We start from the raw sequence: 22,745 nt of genomic DNA, 5'->3' as shown, positions 1-22,745 counted from the left end.
TCAGTAGGAATAAGAGAAAGTACATGTGTGTAAATGAGAGGGAGGGCAGTGGAGGGGTGCGGTTGCAGGGAGAAGAGCTGGAAAAGGTGGAGGAGTTCAGGTAACCTGTGGTCAACAGTGCAAAGTAATGGAGAGTGTGTTAGAGAAGTGAAGAAAAGAGTGCAGGCAGGGTGGAGTGGGTGGAGAAGAATGACAGGAGTGATTTGTGATAGAAGGGTATCTGCAAGAGTGAAAGAGAAAGTTTATAGGACTGTGGTGAGACCGGCGATGTTGTATAGTTTAGAGACAGTGACATTGAGTAAAAGACAAAAGGTGGAGCTGGAGGTAGCAGAGCTGAAGATGTTGAGGTTTTCGTTGGGAGTGACGAGGATGGATTATTAGAGGGACATGTACTGCATGTAGGACGCTTTGTAGACAAAGTGAAAGAGGCCCAAATGAGATGGGTTGGACATGTACAGAGGAGGGACATGGGGTATATTAGTAGAAGAATGATGAGGATGGAGGCACCAGGAAGGAGGAAAAGAGGAAGACCAAGGAAAGAGGCAGATGTAGAGGACAGAGGGAAATAGAGATGGATGATCTGCTGTGGCGCCCCCACAGCAGCTGAAAGTAAAAGAAAACTGTCTGCTTGGCTAAGAACCTCTTTAAATTGGTCTTGTAAGAGAATTGGAAGGACATGGTATGCATTCAAATGTTATTACATTCAGGAGAAAATAATTTTTATACTGATCCGGTGCTGTTAATACTTTGGATGCAGAATGGGCTGCTGGTAGGGGAAAATAGAAACTGAATCACAGTTTATAGTTATGGAATGAGAAGGTTATATGGTTAAGCTCTGGTAATGTTATAGATGCTGTATCTGCCTTCATTGCAGGAAGGAAAACATGTAATAATATGCATTGTCATTATAGAGATGCATTAAGTGGAAAAAAGTTAGCATAACAGCCACACATACGAGATAAATCTTTGCATCTTCAACACTGTTATAAAAAAGTACGTTTATAGAGTCACATAATAAGCTTCATCTTTATACACAATAAAACACAAGTGTTGAGTTATTTCTGTCATTGGAATAGTGATGAAAGTGTACTTAAGGAAAATACTATTTATCAAATAAGGCAATGAGCAGTTGAGGAGGAACACTTAATTTAAATTGAGCTGATTTGTAATCTACACGATGCAAATATGAAATGTGACAGAATACACCTATATTAACTCACAATCATAGTGAGCATTTATAATTGTTTTAAAAACAGAGCAAAGAATATTAGGTTCAATAGGAGTTGTGAAATACTTTTGAAAGGGGTGAAAATTCATTTTAGTGATATTCCAGTTGGATGATAAAATTTTAAACATTTGGTGGGACAAGAATACCTCAGTAAATGTAGAGGCACATTTGTATTCTGTAGAGTAATTTGTGACATGCAAAAAAACAACACAAAGTACATTTTTTTTCCTGCTGGCCTACATCAGTTCTATCACAATGCAAGCAAACTAGCACAATGTATGACTTTTTATGACAACAAAAGTGTAAGTAAAATGGCACAAACACATTGTTAAGAAAACAACATGTAGATGAAATAAATTCGATTATTAAAAAAAATATTTTTGGCTAGGACAAAACAAATGTAAGAGAGATTTATTCAGGGGCTACTGCTGCTGCCACACTGAATTTGGTCCATTTATTTGGTCTATTTATATCCTATGACTAATAACACAAGAGGACAAAAAAAAAAAAAAAAAAATCCCAAACATTACTTGAAACACAACAATTACGCTACTAAAAAAACCATGAATCCTTGATAAATTTTAATTCCCTGTTAAAAATATCCATTTAGGGAAGGGCACAGATTTTTACCCTGCATACTTGCAAGAGTGTCACTGTTCTAAAGTTACAACCTCCACAGCTTGTCCATCCAGTGTTACAGTGTTGTCGATGCGTGTGGCAACAGGAGCCATGGCAACTTGAACAGGCCGATTTCCCTGTGCCAAACTGGTAACTACAGTCTGATACATACTCACTGGGATCTGGACTAAACCTGGAAAAAGCAGAGTGAAAGAATATGGTAAAAAAAAAATTATACTGAATCTCACTACTGATTATGTTTATGATTGATATAGGTAAAAACAGTAATAAAAATATTTTTGCCCACATTATCCTACAAGTGTCACAGAAACATTCTTCTTAGTTTCAACAGAATTCTTCTCTTTTTTTAAAGTGATTTTCTAGCAAGTATATATGCATGACAATTGTGCAGAGACTCGCATATTTGTGCATACTTGGGATGCAAGTAAATATAAATGCATTATTGGGATTGAATAGACAGCATGTTCTAAATGGGTAGAAACACAGGAAAAAGGGAGTGCACAATATCTTTTCACCATTTTTTTATCCACAGGTTGACTTTGTAGATACATGCCACAATTCTGATGCCATTGTTTTGAGTGGCTCTTTCTTTGCTTGATGCAGGCCAATAATTTGACCCTTCTAAAACACATTTACATCTTTTTTCTTTCATCATATCATTTTGTTTTTTAACCACAGGACATTTTCTCCAGCATGGTTGCTACTCACTACATCAACTAGTGGTTATATAACTTGTTGCCAGTTGAAACTTTAAATTACTGCAGTAATTATTACATTGAGCTTTACCTTTTTGTTTAGTAAATCCAGGTGGTAACTTTTTTGGCCAGGCAGTATATTAAAATTACGCATGATATGTTTGTGTAGGTAGAAAGGGTGCAATTTCAGTCAAATTTTGACAAAGTGAGGAAGATATCATGATGAGGATGGGGAAGGCAGGTCTTATAAGTACACAGTGTTTGTTGTGCAAGCCAAGTTTCAAAATAATCAGTTAAAAGCTACTTTCATAATAAGATGTTTGAAAGCAGTGTTAAACAAAAGTCCTTGCTGCAATTAGCTCATTAAACATAGAAAGTGAATTTCACCACATGTACATTACAGTTGTAATTGATTGAGGTGACCAAAACAAAAACTTTATCATGCATACTCTCAGCATTTTTAGCAACAGAAAATCAACTGACCTCCTCACTATAATATGGTGGTGGTTTACTGGTGCTTTGGAGCTATTTTGTGGCAGATGCTTCAGGGGTTCTTAAGAACATTGATGGAATCATAAATTATGTCAAGTACTAAAACCTGACTGCCTCTACCAAATCAAACATCACTTTCAAGAAGATGAGGAGCCAAACATATTTCTAATTAACACAACAAATGTTTAAAGACAATTATTATTTTGTAATCACCATTTCAGTCTTGATTTGATCCTAATGATGGAAGTCATTCAAATTACAGCATCACTTCTCAGCACCTTTATACTTTGTGAAGACTGTTTTGTAGATGCTTGATCTGTTTGCAATTTGTGAGATAGCTATTCAATATCCCTGTATTTCTAAGTTTAAAGTCTCTGAGTTTTACTTCCGGAGGGGAAGTGATCAAATACCCCTGCACACCTAATGCACATTGCTATCACACTCAACTACTCATGTTACTTTCTTTTTCAATTCTTTATTTGTCCCATTACAGTGCACTCTTCAACCCACAATGAGTACAGAGCAAAGCTACATTAAGAATTGGAAAGCGTATGGTACCATCAACACAGACCGAGCCAGGAGGACATTGACCACAGAAGAATCCTAGAGGCCAAAAACAACTTTGAAGAAATTACAAGCCTTTATGGCTTGGACTGGTCAGTCTATCTTGCAAGCTTTATACAAAGCTGGCATGTATGGCAGGCTGGCAAGAAAGAAACGGTTCTTGAAAAAAGTGACACATTCAGTCTCTTTAATGCTATACAAAAACGGACCTGGAAATATCTGATGCCATCTGGTATGATATGGTCTGATGAGACCAAAATGTACCTTTTTTGACCGAACGTGAAGTGCTATGTTTGGTAAAAAGCTTCCAAGGCATACCACCCAAAACACACCAAACCTACTGTCAAGCATTTGGTATTAGCTTTATGTAGTGGGGATGTTTCTCTTCAGCAGGGACTGGGCAATTGGCCAAGACTGAAGAAAAAATGGATGTTGCCAAGTACATCCAAATACTTGAGGAAAACCTGCATCCCTCTGCTAAACAGCTGAAGCAGGTCATTTACCTTCCAACAAAACAATGATCCTAAACATTCTGCCAAAAAAAAACACAATGGCTTATGGACTTACGCAAGGACATTCATCTTTCTAGAAAATCTGTGGATTTACTTAAAAAGAAGAAGTCCATTGCCTCTTATCATAGAATTTGTCTGAACTTGGGCAAGTTTACAAAGAAAGAATATGCAAAAATCCCCCATTGTATTTGTGCAAAGCTAGTACAGACATATCCAAAAATATATATCTGTAATCGAAGCAAAAGGTGGCACTATGAAGTATTAAATCAGGGGGCTGATGATTTCAACAATCCTGTTATTCTAGTTTTTCATTTTTTTTTCTTAATTTTCAGAGCTGTTGCCTTTTTGTATTCATTTGATTTATAAGGCAAACCTTGAAATTAAGCTGGAGATTTTTTTTAAATTGGTTTTAATGTCAGACTATAATTTAACAACAAATAAAGCAACTATTTTAAAGGGGTATGATGATTTCCTATTGGCACTAAATTCTAAAGATAAACAGCCAAGAGCACAGTTGCTGTTTGGAGCAATTATGAACTCCAGTAAGATTGAGTCAGAAATCACAGAGCAGGGTTTGTTTCCAGTTTTCCAGTCACAATACAGATTAGATTAAAAAATATAGTGGCATTACATGACATGCCTACTGTATACCAATGATGTCACTAAAATGCAGCCCTAAATACTCCTTTAATATTGTCTTGCTACTCCCATTGGGATGCAAGCACAGCAATAGCAATCATATTAAATGTATTTTGGCATGTTCATTGGTACCAAGCAAAGCGAATAGTAATTCCTTCAAAGCTGAAAATATTCCCACGTGGGATAAAAATATTTATTTCTGTAAAACTGCTTTGGGACAAAGTCCATTGTCAAAGTCACTATACAAATAAAATTGAATTGAAACAGAACAAAAACTATTTAAAAGTGAGCCTGAATAAACCAGATGAAAGAAAACTTTAGAGATTAAATAACACAATACATGGAGAAAACACAAAGAAAGCAACCAGATACTGACCAGACTTTAGCTAGACAGCTCTGAAACCTTTTTCTTAGACTTTTCAAAGAATTGCAGAAGGACTTAGCTCAACATAGGGAATCAAAGCATAGCTACCATTTCTTCATCACTAAAGAGCCTGTCTTTTAGCTGGATAGTTAAGCGCAATCAGCGCTTAGGTTGAAATATTTTTACTGTACTTTTACATTTATTTAGTTTATTGTAGAATTTAAAGCTTTTTAAAATAACATGATTTATTCTTTCATGTTAAACATATTTTCCTTCACATCATATCCGTAACTGTTGTGAATAGAAGCTAAGTGCAGCACAGCTCCAGTAATCAGACAAATGGCCTTTAGTTAGCCAGTCATCTGAGAACATTAGAGAAAAGGCAGGCTGTGTATGTGTGCTGTGCGTCTAAGTGGTCATGTTGCACTTCAATTTGGGAGTCAGTGCAGTAAAGAGGGCAGAGAGAAGAGTAGAGGGAACTGATGCAAGAGAGTGTAGTGGGCAGGGCTACACTGCTGCAGTGCAGTGACAAACAATAGGGCAATTTAGTCGTCCACAGCCTGCCTCCTGAAAAAGCCTGTTCTTCTTATGCTGTTTCTCTACTTATGCTGCCCTCTGTACATACACAACTTGGGCAATGTATGCTACAAAATGGCATTTAAAAAATATCAGTATATAAAAGAATATACAACATATAACCATCATTGTTTTGTCACTGTGTGACCATGTGCTTGGCTCTTGAGGATTAGTAATGTTTATTTACATGCAGCATTTCGCTAAATATTTGTGTTGTAGTAACTAAAAAAAAAAATTGTAGAATGCGCAAAGAGCAGCCAGGGAAGGGAACCCTGTTCCTACAGTTATCCAAACAAACAGCAGTCAAATCAGGAAGAGCGACCCAGCTAAACCGATTTTTCCTTAATTACATTGGGTATGATTGTAGTGGTTTACATGAAGCATCATTATAGGCTGGAGTACTGCCATAACTCTCCCCCACCTTGAATCCATCGTGGACTGTTAAGTGGCAGAATGAAAGGCGCTAAGTAAAGCAAATCAGTCACAGCCACCTCAAATAGGCCACTTCAAAGCTGCTCACGCTTGGCTTTTTATTGATTAAATAAATAAGGTCAAATAATTGCTATTGAAGCATCTGCTGTTGACTGGGCATTTACACTTTCCATGTTATGGGTACAATGTAATGAAAAATTATTCATTATGATAACAGGATTAGTTTATTTACTATTTATATAGTAACAGTATATGATTAACATTAACAACTCTATAAATTATATAAAGACACAGCTACTGAATCTTTCACTGTTTTCCCAGTCTGATTGTTTTGCATGTTTTTCCACATCGAAAACCTGTCATGTCATAGTCTATTTAGACTTTTCACTTAATTTACATGGTCTAATGAGATAATGTTTTGCATTTCATATACAAACCCCCCCCCCCAAGAAAGAGTACACAGAAAAGTGGTAACTCAGTCATTTTACAATCTGTCATGACAGTTACAGCAGTAACTTTATTTCATTTATTAAAATTCTTGTTATTATAAGAACCCGTCTTTATGGATCGAAACCTGACTTCTCTTGAGGTTTAGAAGTTATCCAGTCATTGAAATATGTTTCATTATAAAGTCACTGCCTTGTTTTAGCAGCTAAGACCAATGTTGACGTTGAAAAGAATAAATAAAAAGACATGAACCTTCAATTAATATTACATACAGTATTAAACTAAAATAAGACTAAGCAGTTGTCATTCTCATGCAGAAGCATCAATGACATCTTTTAACTGCACATAAAATAAAAATGTTAAATATGTTACTGATTTCTACAAGTTAGCTTAATCCACCTACTGTTTAAAAAAAATAAAATAAAAAAAAAACAAAAAAGACCGAAAAGGTCCTTAAAATATAGCTAGGGTTTTTGTTTTGTTAATTAGCATGTGCAGTGGCCACATTCAGTCTGATCCTTTAAATCAGCAGTGTGAGGAGACTTTAAGCACCAGTCTTATTAGAGTGCCATCACAAATCAGGTAAGGATTTGTCTAACACAGGATTAAGACAAATCCTCATTTCTGTGAAGGGTATGTAAAGTCTATAAGCAAGGACAGCACAGAAACACTGGCCATAAAGTTATCTGTAAAGGGAGCTTATTATTTTAAGATGAAGAAACTGTCAACAGCAAAAACATACATACATCCGCTCACATACACACACACACAAGCAATTTCACAGCAGGTCCACCAATGTGCATGTTTTTTACTGTTTGAGGAAACCTGAAAACCCAGAACATGGAGAAAGAATATGAACCTCCAAGCTGCACCACCTGTTGTAAGGCAACTACGGTACCCACTTCACCAAAATGTTGCCAAACACATTGATTAAATATGCAATGACTAAGCATATTTACTTATTTTAAAAAGAAATAAGGAACAAAAAGAAAGGCCAGCAATATCATCAGCTATATAATAAGAGTCAATTTAACAAAATCAGCATTTAATTTTTGAAAAAAAAAAGGGAGCTCCCAACAATAGGCAGTATTTTTTTTCTTCATTCATACATAGTTGCCTAACATATTGTTCAGAATTTTTTCAGATTTAATTTACAAAGTGCAGAAACCACTACAGAACCCAACCATCTGAAGGGCTACTCTTCTGGTTTCCCTGAAAGTTTATCTCGAATGACCACTGAGGAGGTATGTGAGCAGTTTCACTTCATCCGTGTTAACTGTTATATTAAAAACAAAGTCACATTGACTCAATATCTAAATCAGATATAAGAATTAAAGCAACATTTGAATATAGATAATTAATACACAATTTCCAAGACCCAAAAGGTCTAAATGTAGTTTTATGTTGGGTTTAACATTAAACAAAGATCATCTTAATTTTAGTTTAGTCTCCTCATATTGTGCATGTATGAGATTGTTTCTGCCTTGAGCAAGCTAGCCGACAGCTGGCCATGTGATTAGCCTATGCACTTATAATGGAGAGGATCAAAGCCCTTTAAGAGGCCTCTCTCCATAGGGACTCGCCTGTGGTTACAATGGATTGGGGGATTCACTAAGACACCAGCAGGACAGCTACTACTAATGGTGACCAGGCTAAATGCGTGTAGATGCGCTAAGCTAATGCTGTAGTTAGAAATATGAACATTTTTATTAACATGGCTGGTTTTTAAATGGTGTATTATATGTGTGTGTTTGTGTGTGTACCAGTACACGGTATACACACAGTACATTTATGATCATATGTAGAGTATACATAGATGCTTAGTCATTGCTGTAAATCAGGGATTAATTAGAATTGTGGCGGGTAGAGTGGGTGACATGGATCTTACATGCACACACATGTGCACACACGCACACACACACACACACACACACCATCTGTTCCAGAAAGACCCAAAGGATTATTATAGACCAGCTTGCCTTGTCTGTAGATCTCTCTCTCTCTCTCTCTCTCATCTCTTGTGTCACCTTATAATATGTAGACTACCAACATAATCACTGAGCTTAATAACGGACAGGACTAAGGGTCAGAATAAACCACACAGTCACATAGACACACTTGGACTGAACATTATATTGTGTTAGCATTGGCATCAGTAAATCAGTAATGTTACACTAATGTTTACTGTTTTATAGACACTTTAGCAAGGTTTGTGTCCTACAAAATGATAGATAAATGTGTTGCTTATTTAAAGCTGAATAGTTTTTAATCTATATGCAAAACATGTGCCTACAGAGGGGTTTTGTTCATCCTTACATGACAGAAGGATTTCTTTTAAGAATTACTTGCAGAAGCATAATAAAAGATTTAATTTGGTTTACAGGAGAATTATGCAATTTTGAGAAAAAACTCGTATATGAATATTTACATTTGTAAATTTATACATAAAAAAAGATTGTAAGCACTTCTATAATTTTACAGTTCATTCAGTTACAAAATGCCTTCAGATGAAAAGAAGACATGCTTATAAGTCAGATCCTTTTGCCATGGCATCTCCTTTTAATGCATAGAAACAGCACTAAGTAAGTAGGGAAGTCACCTGTGTAACAGTAGATTATATTTTTCTCTGATTCTAGGTCCAACCATTCCTGTTTCACTTATTAATACTGGCAGCAAGGAACTGCCATTAGAGAAGACATCAAACAAAACTTATGCAAAAAAAAAAAAAAAAGGAGAAGAGAAACAAAATTGGTACAAGATCTTTCAGGGTGACTGGAGTGTTCTAAACAATAAATAAATACATAGTTAAAAAAAAAAAAAAATTCATAAGCAACATAACCTCAAATTTCATGAATTATTTTGGACATCACAGGTGCTATTTATCCTAACCAGAGACCTAACAATTACAGCTATGACACATACATTTCTTTGTGGATTTAAAAAAATGCACATTGATTTATTAGTTATTTGTTAAATCGTGCATATAGGTTCTGAAATAATACAAATCGGCTGCACACTTTATATCTGCACTGGAATGTTTTCCCTATGAAAATATGAAAATTTTAACGTGGAAAACCAGTTTGTGTGTTAAATAAAGTGCAGTGCTAAATATATTCATGGTGACAGACTTCAGCTCAGAGACTTGAGGCTGAATTCAGCCTTAAGTCTCTTTGAGAGTTTAAATTCAATTTATACTTTAAAAGTATACATTGTAAAGAGTGAGGCGTGTGGGTATACCATTGGCATCTTGCACTCCAGTGAGAGCTCCTACTGCAGCTGCTGTCTCCCCTGCCAACACAATCTGTCCTCCTCCTTGAAGAGTTGCCTCTGCCAGCGTCGCCACAGCATGGGCCGCTGCCTCGCTACAAAATACACAATAAGGACAATATTGTTTATTCAATTTATCTTCTGAAAGCAATCATTTTTCAGTGTTTGAATCTGGAAGTCATTCTGCAAAAACAAATGTTTTTAGTACAGACACTTTGTAACTAGCATAGGCTCCATCAAACAATAATATTACCACCATCCCGGAGGTCTGACATACATTGTAGTGCATACTGCCCCCTCGTGGACAATATTTTATTTATTTGTAATTAATATTTAAATACAAATTTTATTGGTACATGGTCTCATTTTAATGGAGTACCACACTTTGAGCCAGAAATAATTCAGATGAAAAATATTTTTTTCTGTGCAGGTCAGTATTTGCGACTGGATGTCGTACAAATGGAACATTTCAGAGTAACCGATCTGCTCAACTGCAATATACAATAAGTCATATTGTCCCAAGTACACTAAGTGCCATCAGCCATATACATCATGGCAAATTCATTGTCCAGCCCTAAACACAAACCCTAGGAAGGATGTGGTACACAGCCATCGGGATCAATTGAAGGATTCGACGCATCATTTGTTTAAATTAAGCGTCACTGCTAAATAATATATACACTACTGTGCAAAAGTTTTAGGCAAGTGTGAAGAAATGCTATAGAGTAAGAAAGCTTTCAAAAAGAAATATATTTTTATTGCTAATTCTTTTCAATGTATAAAACGCAAAGTGAACAAAAGAAAATCTAAATCAAATTAATATTCGGTGTGACCACCCTCTGGATTTTAATTTTTACACTTTCACACTTTGTCCTGCTGCAGAAATTCAGAAGTTTTGTGGGCTCAGATTCTGGTATATGATTAACCAAAGATACCAAGCAGTTGTTGCTGATCATCAATTTCATATGTAGGTTGAAACACAGTGATTAACTGAAACAGAAACAGCTGTATAGGAGGTTTTGAACCGGATGAGAAACAAAACACTGCTACTAAGGTGAGAGTTTCATGTCACAAATCATACACCATGGAAAGATTGAGCACAGCACTAATACACAAGGGTATACTGCTTTAGCAAGGTCTCTCCCAGGGAAAAAAAAAAAAAAAAAAAAGGTTTAGAGATGTTTAAAGGGTTTAAAGACGGGATGTTCAAGCTATTTTGTATACATGCACATCCTTCCCTTCGACATAGGAAGATGTCCAGCATTTCCATCAGCAAAGAAATGGTAGAAACCAGTAGGACCCAGGCACATCCATCTACTTTTCAGAGAAGTCGAGCCAGAAGTGCCTTTTATAGAACAACTGTGGCCAAAAAGCCACGAAAACAAAGATAAGCGACTCAACACATTGCAAAAAAAAAAGCAGCAGGTGCTCTGAACTAACGAGTCAACAATTAAAATATCTGGCTGTAGCATGAGGCAAGCTGTTTGCCAAAAGGCAGGTGAGCAGTACAATATTGACTGTCTGCAGGCAACAGTAAAGCATGATGGAGGTTCCTTGCATGTTTGGGGCTGCATTTCTGCAATTATTTGTGTCATCAATGCTGAGAAATACAGACTTTAAATTATCCATCAGGGAGGCGTCTGATTGGTCTCAGATTTATTCTGAAGCAGGACAACAAACCCAAAACATACAGCCATGTCATTAGGAACCATCTTCAGTATAGAGAAGAACAAGGGCTTCTGGAAGTGATAGTTCTGGCCCTCACAGATCTATCCTGACCCTGATCTGACCCTGATCCAGTCTGACTGGGTAGAGACAAAAGGGCCACCTACATCCATAGATGATCTGTGGTTAGTTCTCCAAGATGCACTATATGAAGAATTTATGCTTTATTTGAATTTTGAAAGAATGAATACTTATTTTATTTGGATTTTTCTTCTGTTTATTTACTTTGTTAATAGATACAAATAAATGATTACTTCTATTTTTGAAAGCATTCTTATTTTACTGTGTTTTCCCCACACCTTAAAACTTTCTTTCCTGTAGTACAGTACTGTATACATCTTTCTGACTACTTGCACCTTCTGCTCTGTGAGTGACAGATGATTGCTATCTATGGATATTCCAATACCATTAAGAAGAAAATCAGACACCTTTAGTGTCTTCAGTATGTGGTGTGAACAGAGAATAGAGAATAGTGCATCATAGTAAAGGTGAAGGAAATAATGGTAATAGGAACAGAATGTTCCATCAGTAATCCTGCTGTCTGCTATTTCTGGTTTTCTTACCTGTGATAAACAAGATGTAGATGGGCTCAGGTGAGCCGTTATAACAGGTCTCTAAGGGCATATAACTGAGGTGGAGACTTGGCTAGGGACTAATGGTGCTTCAATGGTTACACACAACTCCTGCTCCCTTACCCATTCTTTCCCTCTTTCAAACAGTCCCTCCCTTGTGTACCTGTTGAGTGCCATGGTAACTGTTGCTCCTGGCTGCATTTCCTGGGAAGCAGCAACAGCAGCCTCTGCTAAAGAAGCTACTGCCTGTGTAGCCTCAGATGCTTGTGTGGTCTGAATGGTCATCTCACCACCCTGCAATGCCCAATTCTGCTCAACCTAAAAGAACATCATAGTAAAAGACAAAAAATTAAAACATTAAATGTAACTAAATTGTAATTACCTACCCAAACACATTTTAAAATACATTTATTTATTTACTTATTCTAACAAGCATATTACAGCAAATATTATACAGAATAAAAATGGGGTTTATTTTCTTACCTCCCCGTCTGTCACTGTAGAGTAGTTGACCTGGGCAACAGTAACAGTGCCTGGCAAATCTGAAGCATCAGTAAGTGTGGCTACAGTCGCCCCAGTGCCCACCTGTCAGGGCAGTCATCACATAGAGATGTGAATGAGGATATTATTACATATCATTGTTACTTTACTTTTAATTAGCCATTTATTACAACTTTTTAATACACCATGTTGGCGATGTTGGAAAATGTTACATGACAGGGGCATAATAGAGTTGTCCTCACTGAGGAAAATAAATTTTTATTTAATATAGAAGTTGTTTATTTTCATCCTTTCAGCACTTATTAAAAAACATTTCGCTACCTGCAATACAACATTACTAACATTTATCTGATAGTCTGTAAGCAGGAGATTATCATCAAGTGCTTTTCTCATTATAGTGACTGCCTTACAGGTAGTTTTCTGCTGGTCCTGACTTTCTGCATCTACAGTGCTGTCAATTTGTTGCTTTACTCTGATACATTTGATTATTTGTTAGAATAGCAATGTTACCTCAATAATGCAGAAGTAAAATAAACATCTGTAATTATGTCTATTTAAAAGGGTGCTTAGGATTTTTTGAAGCCTCGATATGACCAGACATTCAGTATAAAGGAAATAAAAACATTTCCGATGAAACGATGAAACATTTCATTTATGGAATCAATGCTAAACCTGCAGGACTGACTGCTGACCCAATCAGTGAGATTACACAGTGACTTTCTCAGCATTCTTTTCATTAGAGTACAAACAACTGAGAATTTTAACGTAATGTAAAACATATTAGTAACGCCCACTCTGTTTATGTTTTCTGAGACTGGAATCTACATCATAAACTTTTTAGTGGTTTCTCCAGGTTTCACAAAGTCAAAATTTAAGACCTTTTTAAAGACTTATAACCATTAAAGACCACTAAGGATGAAATAAAAAACAAGATCACAACATCAAAAACACATAATTACATTGTTAGCAATTGGCTGTAACCAAGACCTAAATAGATTTTTTTAAGCCAAGTATTGTTAAACATGCACTTCCCTATAGCTGAAAAATACATCTGTAGTACAATCCAAAAAAAGATTTGCGGCAATAACAGAAAGCTGATTAGCTGTTGGTCTGATTTACAGTCATAATCTTTGGACAAGCGAAAGAAAGACCACGGAAACTAACAAACAAAAAAAGTTTAAAAGTTTCTAAAGTTCTGCGGGAGCATTTCAATGATCATTAGAGGTAACGTTCAATGGACAATTTCAAAATTAAGACCTGCTTGAAATAATTTAGCGCCTAGAACAGCGAATTTAAGACTTTTAAACTAAATGTTTACATGAATAGTTTCAGCCTTTAGATGTGCAGATCTTGCACATTTTGCAGCCACACAATCTAACAGTTTGCAGTTTTCCACCTTACACATGCAACTCAAACACAAACTAGAAGGTTGAACTGCAAACATTTCAATCAATATTTTAAAATGATTAGTAATGAGATAAAAAAAAAACCTTCAAAACTTCTTTATAGCTTAATGTGACATAAAGGCTATAATGCAAGACATTCATACAAAACCTTCATCAACCTAAAAGCATGCACATGTTGCTTAAACATCCCTGTGCTGTGAGTTTGATGCTTTCACTCATTCATCATAAGTAAGTCCTTCATACCGGTCAGGGTAACTTTGGTTTAAATGACTAATGCCTGCAGGTTTGGGGTTGGGCATGGTGGGGTTGAGGCTGATCAGATTAAACACGGTCCAGCCTTCACCTCTAATGGAAGCCTTCTAACCAAAGAGTAGCCAACGTGGCTTCAGCAAAACCTGGTCACATAGGAACCAGTTCTTGTAGATCTGCTTCAGAGCATTCTCTGGCCAGCTACAGCTGCTTGTGCATGTGCTTAGATTAGATATCTACTCTTGGCAAAATTACTTTTGGGTTTCACTTGAGGCTTATAATCTTTTTTTTTTTTTAAACGTGTAATACTGCTGAAACATTTTTTTCTTCAAAGTGGGAGATAAAAGTTATATGAACAGGATCAAAATGCATGTGAAGAAAACATTAATTAAAATGCAAGTAAATTAAATAAAGGATTACATTTAGTTTTCATTAATTACATTTTTTCTTGCTAATTCAATTCATTTTTATTTGTATAGCGTTTAACAATGGACATTATCTCAAAGCAGCTTTACACAGATAATGCGCTGATAAAGAATTCATTAGGCCAGTGTAGTAATTGCAGTTAAAATTATGTATATTTTTTGTTGATTGTATTATTTCACATTAAAATGACCAATATGTCCAAATTTCTAATGGTTTGAAATGACTGTACTTCACAGCAGGATGAGCCTGTGTGATCTGAAAGCAGAGCTCACCTGTATAAGCGAGACGGTTCCATCAGGGTTACTGATTGTCTGAACAACTGTTTGTGAAGGCACCAGGTGTGCAATGCTGTGTGCGGCTGCTGCAACCTGCTGAGGAGTGACTTGCAGGTCTTCAAATGCATAGAGGAGGTCCTCTCTTCCATGTTGCTTGTAGCAGTTTTTAACAATTGTCCTCAGGGCCTGCGTCCATGACACCTGTTGCCAAAGAACAACACTCAATCCCAAACTAAAAAGCTTTTTCTTAACAACACTGGGATACTTCCTTTTTATAGAACAAAATCAAATCTTTCATTGGAAAGCTCAAAATATCATTAAGTAAATTATTAACTATTTATTTAAAATGATAATTTTCATGATCATACTCGCTGTTTCTGGTCCTCTGTACGCACGTCACTTCGCACATTGGCCCAGGGAATGTCATCTGGCCACCATACAGGTTTGCAACTCTCTTTACCCCAACCAGGTTTCCCGCGACCTGTAGAATATTTCAGCATCTCAGGAATAAAAGCTCGGAGCTGAGCCTAAAAAGGGAAATTGAAAAACATAACGGTCGGTGTGACCGCAAAAATGCTTGTGTGGAAAAATACAAATATTTTTAATGTAAATTTTTTTGAACTAATAAAATAATGTGCTTTCATCAAAAAACCTTGATTTGATTACCAGCTTTAATATTGAATGACTGCTACAGGTTCTAATTTCATACTGTTGTGTTTTATCTAAAGCTGTACAGATGGCCTAATTAAATGTCCTGAATACTCCACTCAGCTGCTTCCTTCATCCTCCTGCTCCTAATCCACCTGGGAGTCAATCAGAAGCTTTGGAGCTTTTCTAGATGAACTGCATAATTGCACGTATACACACACCCACAGATCTGAACTCTTACATGCTGATTCCTGCAAAGACCTGCCTCTGAAATCTGCAACCCCACAGGGTGTGTCTATTCTCTGGGGGCTTCCTTTTCTTCAGGTTATGTTTACACTGCAGTTAAACTGAACACAAACACAGATTTTTACCTCAGACTTCATTTTCATGTGACAAGTACTGAAAGAAATTTTACAATTAGTCATGATTAAATATGTTATACTACTGTAAATCTGTAGTATTAATTCGAGGACAGGACATAACAGCTGTATAAATAGCGATTTTAATCATCTTTTTGCAATATTACACTGCCTGTGCCAATATATAGTGATTTTTACTCTTATTATTTTATATTACCAGACCGGCTGGCACTTTCAGGTCTAACCATAACCCTATAGGAATGCTGCAATTTAACAGAACGCTACTTCAAAAATGCCTTGAAGCAAAACCTCCCAACAAAATAAGAGATGAGCCAATCAGTCTCCACCTGAAGCTCTGCCTCTGCAAATCTCAAGTGCAGAACAGTAAAAATGCCTTACATCAGAAAAGTGTTTTCAATTTTACTACTCCAGGTACTGTAAGAAATGAAAGTCTACCCTGCAGTGCCACCTGCTGGTTTGCACTCACCTGTGTCATTTTATCCACAGACACTGGGATGCCATCAATGGTAAGTGGTGGTAGTTCAGAGCTCAGGTCTCCACCACCGGGTGGTGCGTGTTCAGCTAAGGCATTTTCCAGATCCTCCAAAATCATACTCTTATACTTTCTGACCTGACATAGAGCCGGAAACACCACACAATTTAAAACAAGTATTCAATCTAAAGACTAGAAAGTAAAGACATTTACTTACCACGTTCTCGAGTGGAGCAGCACCAAACACCTTAAACACAGCATTAGGCTTAGAAGGAGAAATGCAGAGAACAATGGCCTGCTGACCAACTCGAGTTGTGTATTCATCCAGTGTTGCTCTCAACTTCCTAGACATAAACAGATTTAGGATTTTAACATTTTTTACTTGTTTGTATTTAAGGGGGTTTAGTTTTAATATAAAGCACTTTACCCACCTAAGCAGACGAGTCTGCTGTCTTTTGCGTATTGATGGGTTTGACTCAAAAATGTGGGGTCTTTTGCGTTTTTTCCCTGTAGCCACAGCAGCAGCAGCAGCCATGCCGACTGGACCTGGATGTTAGTTTGCATATACAGTTACAGTCTATTTAGAACTGACCTCCAGAATAAAGAATTCCAAGAATAGGAAGACATATTTAAAAAGATGACACATTCGACAACATTTAAACAAATGTTTAAATGTTAAGCACCTGCATACATCACTTTAACTTTAAACAATAAGGCTAATTATTTCGTTTGCTATACACTGAAGTTGAGTTGGAGATTAGACAATAAAAATAAAAAACTAATTCTTGATAATGGCACATTTGGCAACATTTTTTCAGATAAAAGTATTGGAATGTGTAATCTTAAACTACGATTAAGTATATATATATATAGTGGTATATTTCTGGCTTGTAATAACGGCATCAAACCAATAGCCCTCTAACATCACCAAACTGTGACATTCTTCTTTCGTGATTTTTCAGTCTTGTAGGTGTTTCTCGTAGTAGTTTCCTCTTCAGAAAGTGAAATGCTGCTCAGTTGCGTTAAAGTCTGCTGATTAACTAGAACCCAGCTATTAAGGTTGCACAAGCTAGTGCACTTTTAGTGCCGGTCCCAAGCCCAGCTAAACGGGGAGGGTTGCGCTAGGAAGGGCATCCAGCGTAAAAACATGCCAAATCGAACATGCCGATCACGAATACAGATGATCCGCTGTGGCGACCCCTAATGGGAGAAGCCGAAAGAAAGATATTTACCTGATGAAGTTTACATTTATAAAAATTTGGCAGAAGCTCTTATCCAGAGCAACTTACAACTGAGCAGTTAAGGGTTAAGAGCCCATCAGTGATAGCTTGGTAATGCTGGGACTTGAACTCATGACCTTCTGAGCCAAAGTCCAATGCCTTAACCACTGAGCTACCACTTTCCGAGTTCTTCCTTTACTCCTCATAAGCGGTTTTGCACTCATAATATTTCTGTAATCAACTGCCTCTGATGTTTTTTTGTATGGGTGTCAATACATCAGCGGTTTCTTTCTTTTTTTTTAGGACATTCTAAATTGTTTTAGCTATGTACAATGGCTTATAAAGATTTGCAATAACTCTGATTCTGCTTCATTAGGACTTCTTTCACAGACAGCTTTCTGTACTACCTGTTTATCCTTCACATTTGAAACACAGGGCTCAAATCAACAATAGGCAATCATGACTATTAAATCAATTATTTAATTATCAATTGTTTAATGAATCTAACATAATATCAGATAAGTGTTCCCATATTTTTAACACTTAAAGAATGGGTGGAATTAAAGAGATGCTTGTTTAACACATCTAAAAGTAAATATCAGGTATTGGCCTTGTTGTTCATACAGACAGTGTTGAATTAAAAGAAAACTCTATATTAATTGTTCTAGTAAGGTCTCAGTTTATTAAAACCACTTTATAGTGTCTTGGTCCTGTCTCTGGAACTGTACAGGAAAAAAAACTTCCAAAATGTATTCCTGTAATTAATGTTGTGTAGATGATGATGATGTACAGCACTGTGTAACACATCAGTTGAAACCCGCCCACTATATTCATCCTATTCATCCTGAACGATCCATTCAGTGAGAATGAATGGAGAACAACACTCCTATTTGTACTGATTTGTAATGATCGTTCACTGCGAGGAGAAAAGTGGGCTAAAAACAAACAAACAAACAAAAAAACATAACTTTTTTATTAAGACTTTATACTGAGCCATGTTACCAGAGGTGGAAATATTCACATTCATTAAGGAATCCAGTGTTTTGTTTTTGTTTTCTGTGTGTGACTTTAAAAAGTCCATCCTACAACAGAGTGTAAGTGATTATAAGTGATAATCAGAATGTGCGGGAGGTATAAAAAGTTTGCTTTCTTTCCTCACACCATGTGAAATTATTTCTGTTTTCTGGAGTGTGCTGTACCTGCAGCTGCCAAATGTGCTGTAACCTCGTCTGTTCCTGCTGAGTTTAGGATGTCAGAGTCATCATAAGTGTCATCATCGGGGGAAGAAGGCGAGTCCTCGTCAGCGCTTAGCATGCTGTGCTCTGTGTAAGTAGACACGTGAACCTGTTGAGAAACAGCATGGGCTTCGATGGTCGTCATGTGATCCTGATGTACTGTGTGGTCGTCCATCACTTCATGCAGCTTTCTTTACACTAATGCACAAACACAGCACCCACATACACACATTCACAAAGAACAAATGTATTATTTAAAACAAATATCTGATAGATTGTATATTAAAAGACACTAAAAAATAATTATAATCACAATAAAAGATCAGTTAAACTGTAGACCCAGTGTTACATGCATTTATATTCATGGCATTTGACAATATCCAGAGCGACTTATAATTATCTTATATAATCAAGCAGTTATGATCCTTGCTCAAGGGCTCAGCAGTAGCAGCTTGCAGGTGCTGAGATTTAAACACCTGGCCTTTCAATCAGAAGTCCAACATCTTAACCACCAACCTCCCATGGGTCTACATTTAGCTCTTTCATTACCTCCTGCATGTTGCCTTGTGCGTGTATCAAGATTTGCACATTATTACTGTTAAACGAATTCATTATGATCACTTGACCAACTCTCCCATTTCAACAGGCTTGTAGAAAAGCGAGTCTGACTCAAAATGTTAATAACTGGACGTAGATGTGGTTTACATTGTACTCTAATGGTGGTGCAAAACACAAACAATTACACATTTAGACTTATTTAAACACATCATGAAGCCTTGAAGCAAAACTGTACACCTGAATATTAGTTTTTGGGCTTTTAAGACCTTTATATTTTCTATGATAATGCAAATATTTTATATATTATTAACTTCATGTTTAACGCAATATCCTTATGAATTTTACTTTGAGTCAAATCTTATTACTGCATTACCATTTAAAGATATTCATTTCCATAGGAGAATTATCTCAGGAGAAGCAAAGTTCTTAGAGAAATGTTCTTTTTCACCTTTTTCTAATTTCTGCACACAGCTCTCTTTATTTACAGCTACTGAGAAACCTAATTTCACAAATCAGGTAATTATCAGGTTATTATCAGGTGCAGGTTTAGTAGACCATCGAAAAACTCTCAAATCCTGTCAGTGACAAAATGGGTGAGGTTTTATCGCTCATCAGAAAGACCAATTAGCCACTGATTATACTTTACTTTACTATTAACTGCTTTACAGTTACACAGTTAGTCTTTTATTGGTCTTTCTGAACTGTGTTCTCCAGAAGAGAGTAAACAATCCAGCAGTGATGAGCGATAAAACCTCATCCATCCTGTCAATCAGAGGATTTGTGTGTTTTTCCCCCCACATAAGAATGATTTTTTTTCTTTTCATAATATTTACAAAACAATGGACAAAATGTTACCGGCGTCATGTTTTGCTCTTGTTGAGGACTGCAGAAATGTCCCTAGAACAGAAGTGTCGTTTTTACATTTTACATCATTATTAATTCCACAATGTCCGGTTTTCTTTCCGATCTCCCCGTGATATACAATCTGTGATTCCTAAGATGAAATTTATTTTAACTATTTATAATGCTTAAAATATTGTATATTTTTAGTTTCAAAATAAAAAAAATATATATTTTTACTGAATATAATTTCTGGGTGTGTGTTTTCATGACAGGTTTCTGTTTGGTACTGTTTACTGTGTACAGAAAGGTCATTATACTCAACACACTTCACTGTGCTGATTTACAGGAAAAACTGTACCTGAATAGAGGAAATTGTTAAACGGTAAACTGGAAAATAATCTGCAGCTAACCAGCTGCAATTACATAAAAAAGAAAATTACTAAATACAATGAAAAGGTTTTTTAATGATTACACAATAATAAAGAACACATTATTACACTTTTTTATACAAACAAGGTAACATCAGTGATCCAGGCGAAAATCAACTGTGCATTTTTATAAATCTGCCATTTCAGATTATTGCAAGATTCATTTTAGATTATTCTTGTAAAACAAACAAAATCCACCTCCTGATATGTTTTGGAAACAAGAGAAGTGTGAGGAAAGCTGTAGAGATGCTGTGCACACAGACACATAAAGTAATGATATGCTGGAGCTGTGAGAGGACATTAACACAAAACACAACTTTCTGCAGCTGGTCAGTGTTTCCTGACATCAACAAAATTATTTACAAAACCTTGCATCTACAAGTGGGCTGTATATGGAGAAGCGGTGGCTCTGTGATTAAGGATTTAGGTTCAACACTGTTAAACAGTTACATTCGGGCCCTTGAGCAAGGCCCTTAATTCTTTCTGCTCCAGAGTTGCTGCATCATTGCAGATGATTCTGAACAAGCTGTGATAATTTAATGAAACAGCTGTAATGTACATGTGAAAAATAAAAGCCTTTTTAACACTTAACTGTTCATCTTGTCATTTCGACATTAGAAGTTCATTTCCTACTCCAAATCCTCTTTTTAAACAAAACTCAGATACTGTTTCTCTGTGTTCAGAGTAACTGCTGACACCAAAACCACGACCAGGACCTGAGTGATGATGCAGACTCAAGTCCAGATTGATGTCTGCACAAAACCTCATCAATAAAACACCATTATCACTGAAACAGCAGTCGAGCACCACAGCCGCCATGCTATTTATTAGGAGTTTTTCCCTCCTCAAGATGTTCATTCACATTTCCTACATCACAGTTTGGTGACTGCTGCAGTAGCGATCAGGCTAAACCCACTGCACCGCGGCGTCCAACACAACTAACCCGCGCTACAACTCTCAGATCTCCCCGTTCCCTTTATACACAGCAGCTACGCTTTTATACGTTTATTGCAATAAAAAGTCTAATACGTGAGGGTTAAAACTGCTCCGAGAAAGCTGAGCAGTCCGAGGTAAAGTTATCCAGTTCGGTTAGCCTTTAGCTTGATTGCTAACTGGCTAGTTAGCCGGTGACTGCAGATGTCATGTTATTCCGCTGAATTAAGTCCACGTTAAAAAGGCAAAACGTGTAATCAATATTTCTTATTATAAAGATGAAGCGGTTTTCTGTATGTGCAGAATCTACGCAACAGCAATTAGCAGAACCGCGTCTAAAACAAACAGAGACTTAGCATTAGCCATGTCGAACCCGCCAACACACACACACACACACACACACACACACACACACACACACACACACACACACAGAGAGAGAGAGCGAGCGCGCACTATCGCAGGGTTTAATCACAGGCCCGGGCCTGCACACACACAACCACGTCTTATTTCTACTCTCTTCTTGTTGAAACGAACGCGACTCTGTGAGAAAAAGCGCGACAAATCCGCGAAGTTCAGCGCCGTACTGCACTAACGCCAGCTCTCCACATCTGCTGAGGGGCTGAGCGCTGCCGGGTTGGTGGTGCGGCTGCGCCGGGGCTGAAATAGCTGGAGATTGCGCGGTAGGGTACTAACCTCAGAGCGGCTGCGCTACTCCGGGCCTGCGCGGTACAGCGGAGCTCAACACTGACCTGCAATGGAGGACAAAGAACAGAGGACGCGCGCGCGCGCTCCCGCGGTCTCACTCACTCACGCACACACATACGCACACACAAACACACTTAGACTCACACACACTAAAGCTTTGTGGCAAACACAGTTTTATAGTTTGCGCTTATATATATATATATATATATATATATATATATATATATATATATATATATATATATTTTTTTTTTTTTTTCTTTTTTTATTATTATTATTTATTTATTTATTTTTTTTAAACAGTTTTATTT

At 36.8% G+C, this 22,745-nt stretch overlaps 1 protein-coding gene across 2 annotated transcripts; it reads right to left on the bottom strand.

The window, feature by feature from the left end:
• Positions 1-981: 981 nt before the first annotated feature.
• Positions 982-22,561, bottom strand: nrf1 (nuclear respiratory factor 1). Of its 2 annotated transcripts, none has more exons than XM_046873546.1 (11): positions 22,423-22,561; positions 18,929-19,162; positions 16,941-17,055; positions 16,727-16,853; positions 16,504-16,647; positions 15,378-15,536; positions 15,007-15,210; positions 12,636-12,737; positions 12,316-12,470; positions 9,826-9,950; positions 982-2,039 (listed from the first exon to the last, which is right to left on the bottom strand). In XM_046873546.1, exons 2-11 carry the CDS (start codon positions 19,137-19,139, stop codon positions 1,879-1,881), a joined length of 1,503 nt encoding a protein of 500 aa, XP_046729502.1. In that variant the 5' UTR covers positions 19,140-19,162; positions 22,423-22,561; the 3' UTR covers positions 982-1,878. The 2 variants fall into 2 exon arrangements, with proteins under 2 accessions (XP_046729502.1, XP_046729503.1); XM_046873547.1 differs by lacking the exon at positions 22,423-22,561 and adding an exon at positions 21,386-22,399.
• Between the last annotated feature and the right edge of the window lie 184 nt (positions 22,562-22,745).

This window comes from Silurus meridionalis, chromosome 18, assembly GCF_014805685.1.
Source record: "Silurus meridionalis isolate SWU-2019-XX chromosome 18, ASM1480568v1, whole genome shotgun sequence".
Lineage (NCBI taxonomy): Eukaryota > Metazoa > Chordata > Actinopteri > Siluriformes > Siluridae > Silurus > Silurus meridionalis.
This window is presented reverse-complemented; position numbering and strand designations above follow the sequence as displayed.

Excerpts from the sequence above, each read along its gene's own strand:
- nrf1 (XM_046873546.1), bottom strand. The coding sequence starts at position 19,139 with ATGGACGACCACACAGTACATCAGGATCACATGACGACCATCGAAGCC. Across the intron at positions 17,056-18,928 it reads AGCACATTTGGCAGCTGCAG|GTCCAGTCGGCATGGCTGCT; the intron begins GTACAGCACACT and ends ACTAACATCCAG. Across the intron at positions 16,648-16,726 it reads CTGCTCCACTCGAGAACGTG|GTCAGAAAGTATAAGAGTAT; the intron begins GTAAGTAAATGT and ends GCTCTATGTCAG.